At 29.1% G+C, this 15,456-nt stretch overlaps 3 protein-coding genes and 2 long non-coding RNA genes across 9 annotated transcripts in view; 3 read left to right on the forward strand and 2 right to left on the reverse strand.

Annotated features, from left to right (window-relative positions):
• The window catches only part of Tpst (tyrosylprotein sulfotransferase), a 165,873-nt gene extending 157,267 nt beyond the window's left edge, over positions 1 to 8,606 (reverse strand). Inside the window, exons 1-2 of one of the 5 annotated variants that reach the window (XM_086909471.1) lie at positions 8,294 to 8,606; positions 7,275 to 7,398 (exon numbers count right to left, since the gene is read on the reverse strand). The gene's annotated coding sequence lies outside the window, so the exon portion shown is untranslated. Of the gene's footprint in view, positions 1 to 7,274; positions 7,576 to 8,293 lie in introns of those variants that run through there. The other 4 variants (XM_086909473.1, XM_086909472.1, XM_086909470.1 and 1 more) reach the window with 4 other exon arrangements.
• A 4-nt stretch (positions 8,607 to 8,610) lies between these two features.
• Positions 8,611 to 12,975, forward strand: LOC100872914 (5-taurinomethyluridine-[tRNA] synthase subunit MTO1, mitochondrial). Its single transcript, XM_012493936.3, has 10 exons — positions 8,611 to 9,216; positions 10,253 to 10,491; positions 10,564 to 10,863; positions 10,951 to 11,127; positions 11,194 to 11,601; positions 11,702 to 11,874; positions 11,965 to 12,411; positions 12,484 to 12,587; positions 12,704 to 12,764; positions 12,856 to 12,975. Exons 2-10 carry the CDS (start codon positions 10,281 to 10,283, stop codon positions 12,952 to 12,954), a joined length of 1,980 nt encoding a protein of 659 aa, XP_012349390.2. The 5' UTR covers positions 8,611 to 9,216; positions 10,253 to 10,280; the 3' UTR covers positions 12,955 to 12,975.
• Positions 8,652 to 10,225, forward strand: LOC105736883 (MKRN2 opposite strand protein). Its single transcript, XM_086909474.1, has 2 exons — positions 8,652 to 9,216; positions 9,306 to 10,225. Exon 2 carries the CDS (start codon positions 9,448 to 9,450, stop codon positions 10,048 to 10,050), a length of 603 nt encoding a protein of 200 aa, XP_086765600.1. The 5' UTR covers positions 8,652 to 9,216; positions 9,306 to 9,447; the 3' UTR covers positions 10,051 to 10,225.
• On the reverse strand, positions 10,322 to 14,128 carry LOC147657447 (uncharacterized). The gene is made up of 4 exons (XR_015292398.1): positions 13,439 to 14,128; positions 11,416 to 11,541; positions 10,554 to 11,304; positions 10,322 to 10,440 (listed from the first exon to the last, which is right to left on the reverse strand). It is a non-coding gene; the product is annotated as an uncharacterized LOC147657447 (long non-coding RNA).
• Positions 13,452 to 14,629, forward strand: LOC147657448 (uncharacterized). The gene is made up of 2 exons (XR_015292399.1): positions 13,452 to 13,685; positions 13,999 to 14,629. It is a non-coding gene; the product is annotated as an uncharacterized LOC147657448 (long non-coding RNA).
• Positions 14,630 to 15,456: the final 827 nt, after the last annotated feature.

A 15,456-nucleotide genomic window follows, 5' to 3' on the forward strand; every position in this document is an offset into this window, starting at 1 on the left:
ATTCAAGGATCGAGTAATGGAAATTGGTGTAGGTCGGATTGTTGTCGGTCGGTGTAGTTGGTTTGCACGCGCGTTGATGCACGGGTGTGATAAAGTGATAAAGTGCGGTTTGATGCGGTTTTATTGGGCGGATGAAAAGTACTTGGAGGACAAAGTGGGTAAAAAATAGAATGGCGGATATTGATATTTGGCGTTGGGAGGGAAGAATGAAATCGTGCAATTTGAAATTTTATAACATTTTATGTATTAACAGAACAATGCTTTTCTTGTTTTCTATTTCGAAAACAGAAGAGAAGTTTTCTCGGTTGATATATAATTAAAGTAAATTGTATTTAGATCTCTGCAAAGTTTATTTGAGATTGCTAACTTAATTTAAACGATGGATATTTTAGCTAAAGAGGTATAAACAAATTTAAATGAAGCCATTAACGAAGTATAAAAGAAATGGAAATTGAAGAGAGAAAATATACCAAAGAGATCTTCTTGATTCGTTCTAAATAAAATTTATAAGAAATGTAACAGCGATCGAAAAAAGGTTTTTCATTATCTTCATAGATAAATATTTTCAAAAACAATTCAACCATTTCGTTGGCCACGAAACAACCAATGATCGTAGCCGCGGGAAAGCAAAGATTTCTGAAAGTTTATCTCGTGTTATTCGTTTTCAACAACAACTAGCTCAAACCTTAGAGCCGAAGTTATCGACAAAGATGAAGTTCATGCGGTTGAAATTTAACTGAACCACGCCTAAAGCGCGCCTCGCGGGCTTCCATCTCCAATTCAATGAACCAACTAACATACTCTGATCAATCATTCAAATATCATCCCAATCCGATAATGATAAATATCGAGTTTAAACATCCCCTTTGGCTTCGAACGCGTTAAAAAATTAACCGAATTCCCTGTCAAATCGATCTCTCTATGCCATTATTCAGACATTCTTTTAAATAAAATTTTTAAATTATGGTTAAATATTATCCATACGTAGATTCATTCTCGATTGATTGCCCAAAAGATTATCAGAAATTTTTAGATGTTAAAAACAAGCGTTAAAGAAGAGAGAAGAAGAAAACAAATGGAAATAAGATAAATAATCTTCATCCAGACGATTGTCTTATTTCAACGACAAAGCTAACTGCACAAACGCTTAAACGAGATATGTTTAAATCTACAAAGCGGAACACGATAAACAAAGCGGAAGCGAAACTTGTACTTTTAAACGATAAGATCCCGCATTCCATATAGTCAACGTTGTTTATGAAACAAGTTAAAACGACTTGGTATTTACGCGAGAAGAAACGTGCGACATTTAGATGTTTAAACGAGCGTGGTCCACGGGAAAGCAGATGGTTTTCCACGATTATGGTGTACGCCAAGAAAATACAAACGTCATATCTTTTAAACGAGCCGTTATTTACCATCCTTGCGCCATCCTCAAATCGACTTACGAATGATAATAAAATTCGTAAAATGAGATATACGAACGAGAGAGAGAGATAAAAAGAAACGTCCTCTTCATTCGAAACATCTTTCATTTATTGTATATAATAACCCGCTCCTTTGAAGCTACGAAATATTATCTTTGATATATCTCACCTTAGCAATATTTCCCGGTAAAACGTAAAGATTCGATGCTTTGATTCGAGTTTTAAAAGCTAATAATCTTGACGCCAATGCATTATAGATCCCGAAATGCAATATTCCGAAACGTTATTTAAACTGGCTTTTAAAAGAGTTTTTCGTTCATTTTTATTATGGTTTCGATGGAAAAATTGAAATACGTGAAAATGAAAATTAATTCAATCGATTTTTTTATCGAGCGACTTTAAAAAAGAAGGAAATATAAGAATATACGGTTATAATCGAGTAACTAATATATGCATAATCACGCATTATCATAATAAGATTATTATTGGAATCGATCAGTTTAACTTCTGTATAATTATTATTTGCATATTAACAAAAATCAATTTTATTCACTTTCTCTTTTAAGATTAAGATTTCTTTCTATTCTTCGCGTATCTCTTGATCGTCTGAAATTTAAAAAAAAAAAAAAAAATCACAAGAATTTGAAAATTGTTTCGCAGCTATCGTACGAGTATTCAAATATGCATACATCGTCTACATGAAAGAGAAGACGTGGAAGTTCACGTGGAAAGAACATGCTCAACAGTCTCTTACTCCACTTGCACGCGATACGACGAGCTATTAAGTCGATTTATTGTTTGCTCGTTTTATTAGCCGACAGCTTGATGCGCTTTTCCTTTATGCATTTATTATACAACGACTCTATTCATTACTCCACATCGAGAAATTCCCGGCACGGAACCGACGTTCTCCATTATTCCTCGCACGGCCGCCTCTCAACTTTCGCGGTTTTTTCTGTTTTTGTTTATAAAAATAACACAAATAAATAAATTCCATTTCCCGGTGTCGTCAAACGTTTCCTTACAATCGTTCTTCTTCTTGCACGATCGCGATATCAGGGATGGGAAGAATCGTTAATCGAGCCGATCGTTTTTCGGTGATTAAACGACGATATCCGGACGATTCGATCGAGTATCGCCGATCCAATTTTCCGAATCGTTCGCGGGGGATGGGAGGAGGATCGAACACGCGAGGCGGCAAAACCCGAGTTCGATTACGAAAGTGCATCACCTCACCTCGCCTCGATGTATCACCGATTCGATCTTAATTGCCTTTTCAATCCCGGAATGTTCATTCGGCTATCGAAATTTCAATTAAAATCATCGTCCTTCCGATTACGCGCGGAACAGTTTCGCCCCCCCTCCAATCAACCACTATCCGCTCGCGTCCTACTGGATTTACTCATATATCGAGATAATAACGATTTAAGTAAACAAGATTCGTATCCATTCATCCTTATTTTTTTTTTTTTTTTTTTTTTTAATGGATAGTAATATACCGTAATGATTCGAGGAATGATTCGGTACGCGATGAGAATTTATTGGGATTGATGACAAGGGCAATTGAACGATGTATGAAAGAATAATTGGAATAGTTGCATAAATTGGTAGATTATCGAGGACATTATACATTCAAAAGTTAAACGAATTAAATGATTTCGTTTAACGAAAAGGGTCTAATTCTTATTGAAGAATATAATATAATCCTGGATGAATGAAAATTTCTTTCGTTGGAATTTAAAGTCCAAACTCCAATAAATATGATATTTCTGCAATATTGATAATAATGACATTTGTGGTTTATATTTCTAATGATACGCGATCGTGAAATATTGTTACGTAAAATACAAAGAAACCGAATCGCGAGATAATGTCTTATTGATCTCTTCTGCGTCAAACTTGATACGATGAATCTTTTAGAAAAAGATAATAAAATACAAAAATTTGTTCAAATTTCATTTCGACAAATCTCTTCCTATGATGAGCCTCCGTGTTCAAAGATTTTATTTCAAATTGCTCCAAATAACTATCGTTACAATCGATAAGTACAACGAGGGTGTTCGAAAAAGATTTAGACTTTAATGGAGCAACTCTATTTCCGACGTGAAACAGGCGGCTTGTTGTTAACCTCGTTAGCGAATCGTCGGTTACTATTAAACGAGGTCGCTCGCGGGGAGAAGCTTTCGTTTGATTCGCGTGAGTAAAAATACACTCGTGGGAAGGTAAACGGCAAGAAACTTCTACCACGATTACGCCGTTAACCTTCGCGCTAACTCTTTGACAACGCGAAGCGCATGCAACCATTTTGCACTACTTTTTTTTCTTTTTTCGCGCTACTTCTTCATTCTTGCCCTTCTGAACCGCGATTTTTCGAAAACGAACGATCGTAACGAGATTTATAAATATTGCGCACAGATTATTTTATTTATTTTATTTATCTTGGATTTCTTAATTAGTGGTAAAGTAAATAAATATATTTTTCTCTCGATAAAACAAATTAAATTTTAGTTAATCGAAACATATAAAAAAAAAAATATTTTTGTCCAAGTTTATCAAATTAAATTATAATACTCTTTAAAGAATTATCCTCAAATTTTTCAAAATCATTTAGAGATCGATGTATTACTTGTAAAATCTACTTATCAAAAACGGTAAAATACATAGTCATTTCCATTTAAGAAATATTTTTAAAAGTTCTTCGAAAAAAAAATTTATAAGAATAAAAAGATATTGAGGAATCCAAGAAAAAGCTCGAGACGAGTGTCGAACAGCGAGAATTCCTATGTATGGTAGATGAATGAAACGAAATCTTTAACAACACAGTTCTCTTTTTACAGTCATGATTCAAGTTTCGCCATGTTACGCGTGCCTCGAATTACACGATGAATCGAAACCAGTTCGCCGTTTCATACACGATTAATCTCCGACACGAAAGCGCCTCACGCACTTTTCATCAGAAATAATCCTAATTGATTTCCTCTCAAACGAGGTTAATCAACATTCTACATCTTATCTCACGTGGATAGAATGTAAACAAGTATGATGTAAGTACCACAAACGACATTCTTACATTATCGTAGAAATATATTCAATAAATTATTTATAAATCATTAATTATATGTTATGCTTTTTATGTTATTAATTCTACTTATAAAATTAATCGACGACTGATAAAGTTAATTTTAGTAACGTCATGTAGTAATCTTATGTATTTAATACCTATTTTAATTTATTTATTCGGATAAAAGTCTCCTTAAAAGGTAATAAATTACATTTAATGTACAAAAAAAAAAAGAAGAAGATTTTTAATAAAAATATCGATCCAGAAGTTTCTAGCAGATTATAATTTATAAATCACGATTGTTTTTTAAGTCGTTGGACATGCACAATTCATGATTTATGAATGATTTCGATGAAATTCCGACTTGTTTAAATATCGTTGGTAGCACGAAGGAGTTAGAGAATCTATTCTTAGACGCACAAAGCGCGCAATATTGCTAGTGAGCAACCAGATATATTCGTGTGTTGCAAACATCTAAATGCTATATAAAGATAATTTAGTAATATTATCAGACGCCTGGAGAATTCTAAACAAACACCTACGAAATGTAATCATCTTGCCATAAGTATTTTTATTATTCTATATTATAAATATATTACATTAAGAAATTCAATATAGAAATTATTTTAAACTATTATATATCCATTTACCTATGCTGTATATAATTTAAATATTATTAGTGAACGATTTGAATTTAAATCTGAATTTCAAGATAATTATAGTTTATTCTACGCAATTAATTTCTCTTCTTTTTCTAGTCGAACATCATCCTAATTCCACTCTCTCCTGAATTTCCATATTATATCTCGCTACTCTTTTAAACTTTTGTAGCCCAGCAAAAAGCATTGAACAAAATTCCAAAGCGTGCAACTGTCTGCGATTCCGTCAAAAAAAAATTAAACCTATCTATGATTTTTGGAGCGTGCACGAATGCATTACGAGAGGGTGTAACCATCCGCGTTGTGTACTCGCGTGCACTTCCTGATTTATGGACAAACTCGACGACCACAGGGGGTGTATCGCGTTCAAATATCGGAAACCGGTCCATTGTACATAGTCGGATATACGTGTGTTGACGATTCAAAACGCACGCCTATATATTCACAATATAATATTTTACCGAGAATGTTTTATGTTTGGCCAATTAAATTCCTATAAATCAACGAGAAATGATTTCTAATTATAAAATAAAAATATATACAAAATTTTAAGTTTCCTTTCCATTGTATTAATTTAAATTTCTTCCCCCTCTCTCCCACTCTTTTCAACTATCGACTTATGATTGAATTGCAACAAAAATTTGAAACGACAATTGTTATCATCTAATTCATTTAATTATTCTATCCAACAGAGATAAGTTTTATTGGAAACGAAAGACGTATCATTTAATTGATGTTCGAGATAATGAAATTTAAACGAAGCACCCAGGGGTAAGCGCGAATGTTCCAAAATTTCCATAAAGTTTCAACGGTACTGCTAGTGCGCACGCGTGTGACTCTGCAGGAAAATTCGTCGTCGGAAATAATTCTGGATTTACAAGTGTGACACGTGTACTCATGTTTCTTTTTTGTTTCACTTTATTTTTCGCTATTTTTCTTGTTTCTCTATTTTTTTTTATTTTTATTTTCATAACTATTTCTCTTTTAGTCGATAAAACGTGATCCCGATTTTAGTCGTGTTATTATAAAATGTCGATGAAAACAACATTATTCAATTGCATTACAAAGATATTGAAACATATTTTAATCATTATGCTACATGTGTAATATAAATTCTATTGTATGAAATATAAAGAAAAAAGAATAGAAATCTTTTAAAAAAAATAAGAATAATAATATTATAATACACGTTTTTGTATACTAAAAATATTATGAAATAAATGTTTCAATCTAAATGATATCTTTTTTCTATAAAATCACATAATGCATGATAATTCATCTACAATAGAAAGCTATCTATCGTATGAAAATATAAATTTAAATATCTAATAGCTATTTTTGTTTTTTTTTGTAAAAGATCGCATCAATAGAATAAAATTAAATAATAACACATATGTAAAAAGTATAATATTGGATGTAAAAATATATATTTAAAATATATTTATATATAAAAATTCTTTTTTACAACAATACATATATATAAAAAGATGACTTTGAAGCAAAAACTATTAATGAATTTCCATTAAATCTGTATATATGACGTCAATATGCGTAACCTTGAACTACACTTCCCAACGAAAACGAAATAAATACCAATGATGGATGAGCATAATAAGAAATACGAATTGAATTTTATTAAATGACTTAAAATATATTTTGAGTAGACAAATACGCATGTGTGTATAAATAAGAGTTATTTATCGTGAGATGAAACTCACTCCCGCAATTAAAAAATGTTGTTAGCATCTGTGACATAACCTATCTCTTTCCTTATGACGCTACACACGTAATCATAAAAACACGCGCCTGTTTTTTTATTCTAAACAATAATCATGTTTTGCTTCGACAATTCCTAATACAGATTTACAAATAAAATTTTATTAAAATCTAAGAATTAAAAATCATAAAACAGAAACAAGGTACACGCGACTCATACGCGTGGTATGGTCATTGACGCATCAGGTGTCAGTCACCTCGAAAGGGTACGCGGTCTCACGTGTGCGCCTTGTACGATCGTCCTCAAGAGTAATATTGACGCACGTGTCACGATTCTAACTATTTTCTACTATATGTTTTTGCGCAGTATTTCATTCGTATATATCGAACGACATAGACATTAAAACTCACCAGTTTTTCGTGATAAACGTATCGTGATGGATTCTTCTTGCTCGTCCTTCGTCGTCGTTCTCCTGCTCGTCCCTCTTTGCCTTTCACTGTTTCGCAACGTGTCAGCAGAAGAATTGATCAAACACTAGATTCAAAATAGTCACTTATCACGAATATCGTGCACGAGATTCACTATGATAAAATTAGGAGAGACGCAGAAACATCGTACACCCGTACCGGTACAAACACACTACGAAACGCGGTACGAACACGACTGCTCCATACCGTACCATGGATCAGCTGCTACTATGGCAGCGCTACCACGGCACACGGCACGCGCGAGAACTAAGTAGTGGGGGAAGGGCGGGAACGCGCTAGTCAAGTGTAATATTGGTCGCATTTCAAGGTAGAGACTAAATCATTGATCGAAGAATGCGAATAAAAACAATCATTTAACCTCGAATATTCTTAATTAATAAAAAAAAAACAATAAAAAATAATATCATGTGATAATATATTTTCTTTAATCATTTTAAACAGAATTTTTAAGAATTGATCTTTATAAATAATTATTTTTTTAATTATAAAGGATATGGAATATATATATAAAAAATAAAAATTCTTTCGAGATTCTTATTTTTACAAAAAAATCTGTTTAACGAAATACTCGTATATATTCAAAATTAAAATCGTTCTTATGACTCCAATATAAAATACGTAATACATTTATTAATGTGTGTGTGTGTGTCAAAACTCAAATTCATGTAAAAAACATGAAAAACTAAAATATTAAAAAACGAGAAAATTAAAAAGTATAAAATTGCAAAATTAAAATTGAAATAATAACAGAAATCGAATAAAAAGTAATAAAATTAAAATTGAAAAACTTGAAATTGTGAAATACGAATTCAAAAATCCTAACCTAAATCATAAAAGAAATAATAAATAAATATTAATGTTCACGAATATCAAAATGTTCATAATAAATTATGCTTATTATACATATTTAAAAAAATAAGTCATTTATGCATGTGACTTACCGTTCGTAGATAATAGCACAGCAACAGCAATAGCAATTTCCTGTCTGTTCATAATGATAATAAAATGTACCAACACTCATAAATAAAATCATAAAACGCGCGAAATTTTTCGTCACTATTTTTTTGTTACACTCGCGAATGAATATACTTAAAACACTTGCGCATAAATATACATCGCGTAAACACTCATAAATAATATTTTACAAATAAATCAGGATAAATATTTTAAATGCGAAATACAATTAAATTATACACGAAATTACACGCACACGGTCTCGACACGTCTAAACAATACAACGACCGAAGCGAAACTGACTGGTAACCGGTAATCGTATCTCGGCGGATAAGGTCGAGCGTCGAATGTTTGGTATATTTCGAAGCGTTTATTAAGTGATTATATCGATATTTATATTATATTATATTTCAAATGTATGAAACATTTAAATATCATAATTTTTAATATTTTATTAAAATTAAAAATTACGCGCAATTTAAAAAATATTTTATATTCGGAAAAATGTTTACTTTATTTAATTATTATAAAATTTTTATTCATAAATTTTTCTTAAATTTTCATTTTCTTTAATTTGTTTCTTTTGAAACAATACAATAAATATCAATATATCTCTATTTGCATTAGTTAAATATTTATATTATAAAAAAGATAGATATTGTCTTTATAATTTTTTTATAAGATAAATATTTTAGATATGTACGATATGAATATCAACTGCTATCATAGATAATCATTTATTATCTTTGTTACCTTATTATTGTTGCAAAATGTTGAATTTATTACAAATATAATAAATGTAATAAATATAATATATAAGGTATAGATATAATATATATGAATTATTATTAAGTGCATATTAATTACATAAAGTGATACTATTACAGACGAATATTATAACTTGTAATAGGTAATGTAGCTTTTTAGAAAATTATTTTTTCTTTTATTAATAGTATAATTATTAAATTTTTTATTTAATATGATAAATTTTACTTGTAGTTTTTTTCGCATGAATTTGTCTAAATAAGGATTTTGATTCTTTTTTGAAGATTCTTCATTGATTGCTAAACTGCATGACATAACCTAACATTTTGTAGAAGGTGTTACAGTTTTCCATGAAATAGCATTGAAATAAATTAAAATGGCTTCTGATTCAAAAATTGTATGTTTTCAACACTGCTGTAGAAAAAATGTATTTTGTAAAAGTGTTCCAGAAATATGTCCAATTTGTCATGTACAAATTATAGATTATAAAATAATACCTTTCCTTATTCCATATCCTTATAAAAATGCAGCATATGAACCACATTCTATAGTTGTAAAACCAGCTCATGGCAATTTTTTAAATGATTATCATATTGTAAATGATTTACATATAGGAGTAACAAATTCAGAAGGAATTGTTTTTGAATACGACAAAGTTGGTTTAGTAGTAAATGATTACTCAAAATGGATGAATTGTATTGCAATAAATATAATTCCTTCATCTTGGGCTAATCATTGGAATGAAACACTAAAAATAATGATAAATGATCCAAAATGGAAATCTGAAAATTATGATGAAGTTTCAATGAATTGTTTTAACTTTGTCATAGAGTTTATAAATAATTTAAAATATGTAAATACAAATTTTATAGATAAAGAAACTATATGTGAAAATTTAATATTACCAAAACTTGGAGATGCACTTACATATAATTCCTTATTTATGAAATTAGAAACTACTGAATTTTTTATTTCTTAAAAAAGTCCTACATTTTTCTTTATATAAATAAATATATAAATTTCTTTTTTTTTTGTTATATTGCTATTTATGTATTTATTCATTTATATCTTAAGATTATTATATAAATATATTATACACATATTATATAGATGTATATGTAATTATTAAAATAAACAATTTAATAAATATTTAATAGAATGATTTATTTCTTTTATCCTAGGATACTTTGATAAAATGATAATGATAAAATGATTTATAAAAAGATTGGATTATCTTCATTAAACAAAACTTATAAACAAGGATTTCTTTATTTTCTAAGAAATATTTCATTTAACAATGATCAACATAAATTTGATGTTATTATTATTGGTGGTGGTCATGCCGGAACAGAAGCTTGTGCAGCAGCTGCTAGAATGGGAGCAAAAACGTTATTAGTTACTCATAAGAAAAGCACAATAGGTATAAATTTATTTTTAATTTTTATTTTAATATTATAATAAGATTATTGAATAAAAATTTACATTTTTATAGGAGAGATGTCATGTAATCCATCCTTTGGTGGAATTGGAAAGGGAAATCTTATGAGAGAAATAGATGCTTTAGATGGTGTTTGTTGTCGTATATGTGATCTTTCTGGTATTAATTATACAATATTAAATAGATCTAAAGGACCAGCTGTGTGGGGTTATAGAGCTCAAATTGATCGTAAATTATATAAAAAACATTTACAGGAAGAACTTTTTAATACACCTGGTTTACAAATATGTGAATCCTCTGTAGAAGATTTAATCGTACATGGAGATTCTCCAAGATGTTGTGGAATAATTCTTAGTATGTTTACTTTGTTGAAATGGATTATTGTTGTTCAATGTTTATTAATTTTAAAAAAATAAAAAATTTTATAAAACCATATTATAGGAGATGGAACAAAAATTTATAGTGATGCAGTTGTTATAACAACGGGTACTTTTCTAAAAGGACAAATTAATATTGGTTTAGAAAAAAAACCTGCTGGTAGATTTGGGGATGAACCTAGTATTGGATTAGCTAATACATTAGAAAATATTGGATTTAGAATGGGAAGATTAAAAACTGGTAATTATATTGTATTTTATTACAAATTTCAAAATTTATCTATATTATTTTTAAATATTTTTGCAGGTACACCACCGCGAATAGAAAAATCTACTATAGACTTTTCCAAATGTGATGTCCGTTTTCCAGATAAAATCTCTACACCATTTTCATTTATGAACGAAACTGTTTGGTTACCTGTAGAAAAACAATTAAATTGTTATTTAACATATACAACGAAAAAAGTAGAAAAAATTATAAAAGATAACATGCATTGTAATTTACATGTTACGGAAGAAATATGCGGACCTAGATATTGTCCAAGCATAGAAAGCAAAATTCTCAAATTTAAAGAACATAAACATCCAATTTGGCTGGAACCAGAAGGGCTAGATTCGCCTTTAACATATCCAGCTGGATTATCGTGTACACTTCCTGCAGAGAAACAAGAAGAACTTATTAAATGTATTCCAGCATTAGAAAATGCAAAAATGAGTAAAATTAATTTTCTGCCTTTTAGAATATTTCAAATATAATATTTTATATTTTATATTCAATATAATATTCTAATATAATTTTATAATTTTATATTTAGTCAAACCAGGTTATGGAGTTGAGTATGATTATATTGATCCAAGAGAATTAAATGTTACGCTAGAAACCAAAAAAGTTCCAGGATTATTTCTTGCTGGACAGATAAATGGTACAACTGGTTATGAAGAAGCAGCTGCACAAGGAATTATAGCAGGTGTTAATGCAGCAGCTAAGGTTTCTTTTATGTATTTATGTTATTCAAGATTTTTCAAGTTAATAACAAAGAAACTCATTCTTGGTTCTTGTTAAATATTTATTTGATAGGTTCTTAATAAAAAGTTATTAATAATAAGTCGAACGGAGGGCTATATCGGTGTTTTGATCGATGATCTTACTACAAAAGGAACAAATGAACCGTATAGAATGTTTACTAGTCGAGCCGAATTTCGATTGACTTTACGACCAGATAACGCGGATCAAAGACTTACCGAAAAAGGATATAAAATTGGTTGTGTATCTGAAGAAAGGATGAAAAAAACAGAAATAATTTTATCCAAATTGGAAGAAAGTATACAATTGTTTAAAAATGAAGTTCGTTCTAATTTGAATTGGACAAATTTACTCGGTTTTAAGCATACTAAAAATACTAATGTTCAATCCGCTTTTGATTTGTTATGTAATAACATGATATCCATCGATATGATTATTAAAGCGCTTCCGGATCGGTTTGGACATCTTGCGCAGGATTCAATCATTTTAGAAAGATTAAAGGTTTGCAAAACATATATAAATATTTTTAAACAAGTACAAATTATAATTAATTGTTATGGTTATAAAATACAGATAGAAGGATTATATGCACCGAGCATGAAAAGATTACAACAAGAGATCGACGAAATTCGCAAAAACGAACAAATGATTATTCCATCATCTATCGATTATAACATGTAAGTTTAATTTAAGTTGAATATGAAATAAAAGTTGATATCTATTAAACATCTTTCTTAATAATTAATTGTATGTTTTAATTAATCTTAATAATTAATTGTATGTTTTAATATAGGCCTCAACTAAATTTATCCACAGAGGAGAAAGAAAAGTTTTCAGAATTACAACCATATACAGTAAGTATATACAAAGGAAAGAAAAGATATATTTTGGATAATATTTTTTCATATTATCATTGTAATATTATCTACTATTTTATCTTTTTAGATTGCTGCAGCCACTCGAATTCCAGGGATTACTCCATGTGCTATTTTGCGATTAATAAATTATATAAGGAAAAATGTACCTAATATAAATAAAATATGATAATATATAAATTTAAATAAATAGTTTAATAAATTTTATTTGAAACGAAATGAAATTATTCGTTAAAAAAATCTTGTCTTAAAATCGAAAACAATCCAAATTTTTAAATAATTATTCAATCGTAAACGTACAATTTATTGCTAAAAAGAGAAAATTATTTGTCTGCCATCTTGTTTGACCATTGGATATGACCATATCATAAACTTATTATTATATTGTGTTCTTATTAAATAGAAACTTGCTTATTATTTGATAAAAATTATCGAATCTGTATGTTTATTCGAGCATTGAAACAGATAATATTATGAAATTACTAATATCTTACAATATTAATATCAATTAAATTAATTTAATTTACGTATTAATATAAATTTTGTTTGCATACAATTCGTAAAATTTCGAATTTACGCGAAAGAGGTAAAATTTAATTGTAGCCATTTGTAAAAATTCTTTCGTTTAATAAGATTAGAATAATTTAACTTACTATGCAATTGTAGTTTCCGTTTCAGCTAACGTAACTAATGTCAAAGTAACATAACAGGGAAGTTGCTTGATTGAATTAGGAAGGGTTCGTCCAGCTTCAAACTTCTCACTACTAAATTGATGAAGCATACTCAAAGTAAACGTCATTACAAGATTACTAGCGTAATCAATTTATTTGTTGAAGACACACGGTATTTTCGCGTCGTTTAGAATTTTAGAGGGAACTCATGACATTTTAAGATCGTACGGTAAGATGAGAGTTATTTTGATTTACATATGTATATGTAGTTCTTTTGAAAATCTTAGAATCAAAAATCTAAGATTCTTTTTTGAGAAAGAATAGAAAATGGAATAAGTGAATGTAATTATCTAAGTATATTAGGGAATTTTACTTCAACATACATATATTATACGTATATATGTATAATAAATAAAATTGAATTTTAATCCGTATAATTTTGATTACACGTACACACGCATTGGCAAATATGTATTTCTATTTTAATATACATACATATCTTTTTGATATATTTCGTAATTATTTTTATATTTTTGTTTTAGTAAACAAAGATGAAATTAGTGAAATACTGGTATCCTGATCAATTTTGCAAAGCAAATATAACCAAAGAAAGCAAATAGCGAGAGAAAAATAAAGATACGGTAAAAAAATATGGTAATCTCGGACGTATTTCTAGAAAATTAATTTAATACTCAAGAGATGACGTTGATTTTCAATTCTTATTCTACTTTATCCTATTTGAAAAGATATCTTTGGTACATCAGAGATGGCGCTGATAGTCAAATCTTATTCTATTTCTATCCTACTCTCACTATCTTTTATCCTTTTCTTCTCTGTTTCATTTGCGGCACTCTAGAGATGGCGCTGATTCCCATATTTTTACTTTATCTCTGTCCTTTTTCCACTATATTGCTCTTCTTGTTTATACTTTTGGCGCGTGATTATAAACGAGGTACGAGACGTCAATTGAACACACTTTCATCGTTTCTTTTTCAAAACTACAATATTTCTTAACCTTCAATGTAAAAAATTCCAATGGATTTTCATATTCTCGGTTTAAATTTCGAATATATGATATATTTATATATTTTTATATATATTATTTATATATTTTATATATTTTTTATAATGAGACGTTAAAGATATAAATATAAAGTGGATAAGTAAGATCAATTTCAATGATATCAAATAGCATCAAAAAGCGTATCAAGTGATTAAATAATTACGAAAATGATTAAAACAAGTTTAAATGTTGTGCTTGTAAATGTGACAGCACAAAGTAGTAAAAGTAAGTAGAAGATAAAAAATATAAAACAGGTAAATATATCAAATTCTAGAAAATTTTCACATACCATCTTTTTTCAGATTATATTCCCCTAAAAAATTCTTGCTCCTCTTCTATATATCTCAAGAATCTGAGAAAAATTTCGTTCTTTTCCAATTATCTCCTTGTAAAAAATTGTAAATTCGGACAAAAGTTTTCTCTATTCTAGAGAAATTTCGATTCTACATTAGACGAATGTAATCCGAGAAGAGATGGCACACGAAATTTTTCTTTTCTTTTCAAGATAATAAAAATTTTGCACAGATTCTCTGTAATCTTTAGTATGCATTTATAATCAATATACGAATATTTTAATATATGTTCAGAAAAAAAAAAAAAAAAAAAAAAGAAAAACAACGATCCTCTAATGTACGTGAACAGGTTAGGATTATTGGATAATAAATCGAAAAAAAATTCGAAATGGAAGCGGAAAGTGTACTAACAGTTATCATTTATTACCATTAGTGCGATAGTAAATACTGTTACGATACATTGTACAGGAATGGTGTACGATTGGCCGTAGTACAGGGTCGTTGTAATCATAAATTTCTCTACCATGGTAATCCGGCTGTTCTCTCTACACGGTTCTCTAATCGAGCCAAGACGAGCTCGCCACTAAACTCGCCTCTAATACTCTCGACGAGTTAATACTATTGCCTCTCGATAATAGCCTCCA

Source organism: Apis florea, unplaced genomic scaffold (genome assembly GCF_048593485.1).
Source record: "Apis florea isolate Af1SG1 unplaced genomic scaffold, ASM4859348v1 contig_3158_pilon, whole genome shotgun sequence".
Classification (NCBI taxonomy): domain Eukaryota; kingdom Metazoa; phylum Arthropoda; class Insecta; order Hymenoptera; family Apidae; genus Apis; species Apis florea.

What these genes read in the sequence shown, in the direction of transcription:
- LOC105736883 (XM_086909474.1), top strand. Translation starts at nt 9,448, where the DNA reads ATGGCTTCTGATTCAAAAATTGTATGTTTTCAACACTGCTGTAGAAAA.
- LOC100872914 (XM_012493936.3), top strand. Translation starts at nt 10,281, where the DNA reads ATGATTTATAAAAAGATTGGATTATCTTCATTAAACAAAACTTATAAA. An exon ending in ATTAGAAAATGCAAAAATGA is followed by an intron (nt 11,602 to 11,701) that starts GTAAAATTAATT and finishes TTTTATATTTAG; the next exon opens with TCAAACCAGGTTATGGAGTT. An exon ending in CAGAATTACAACCATATACA is followed by an intron (nt 12,765 to 12,855) that starts GTAAGTATATAC and finishes TTATCTTTTTAG; the next exon opens with ATTGCTGCAGCCACTCGAAT.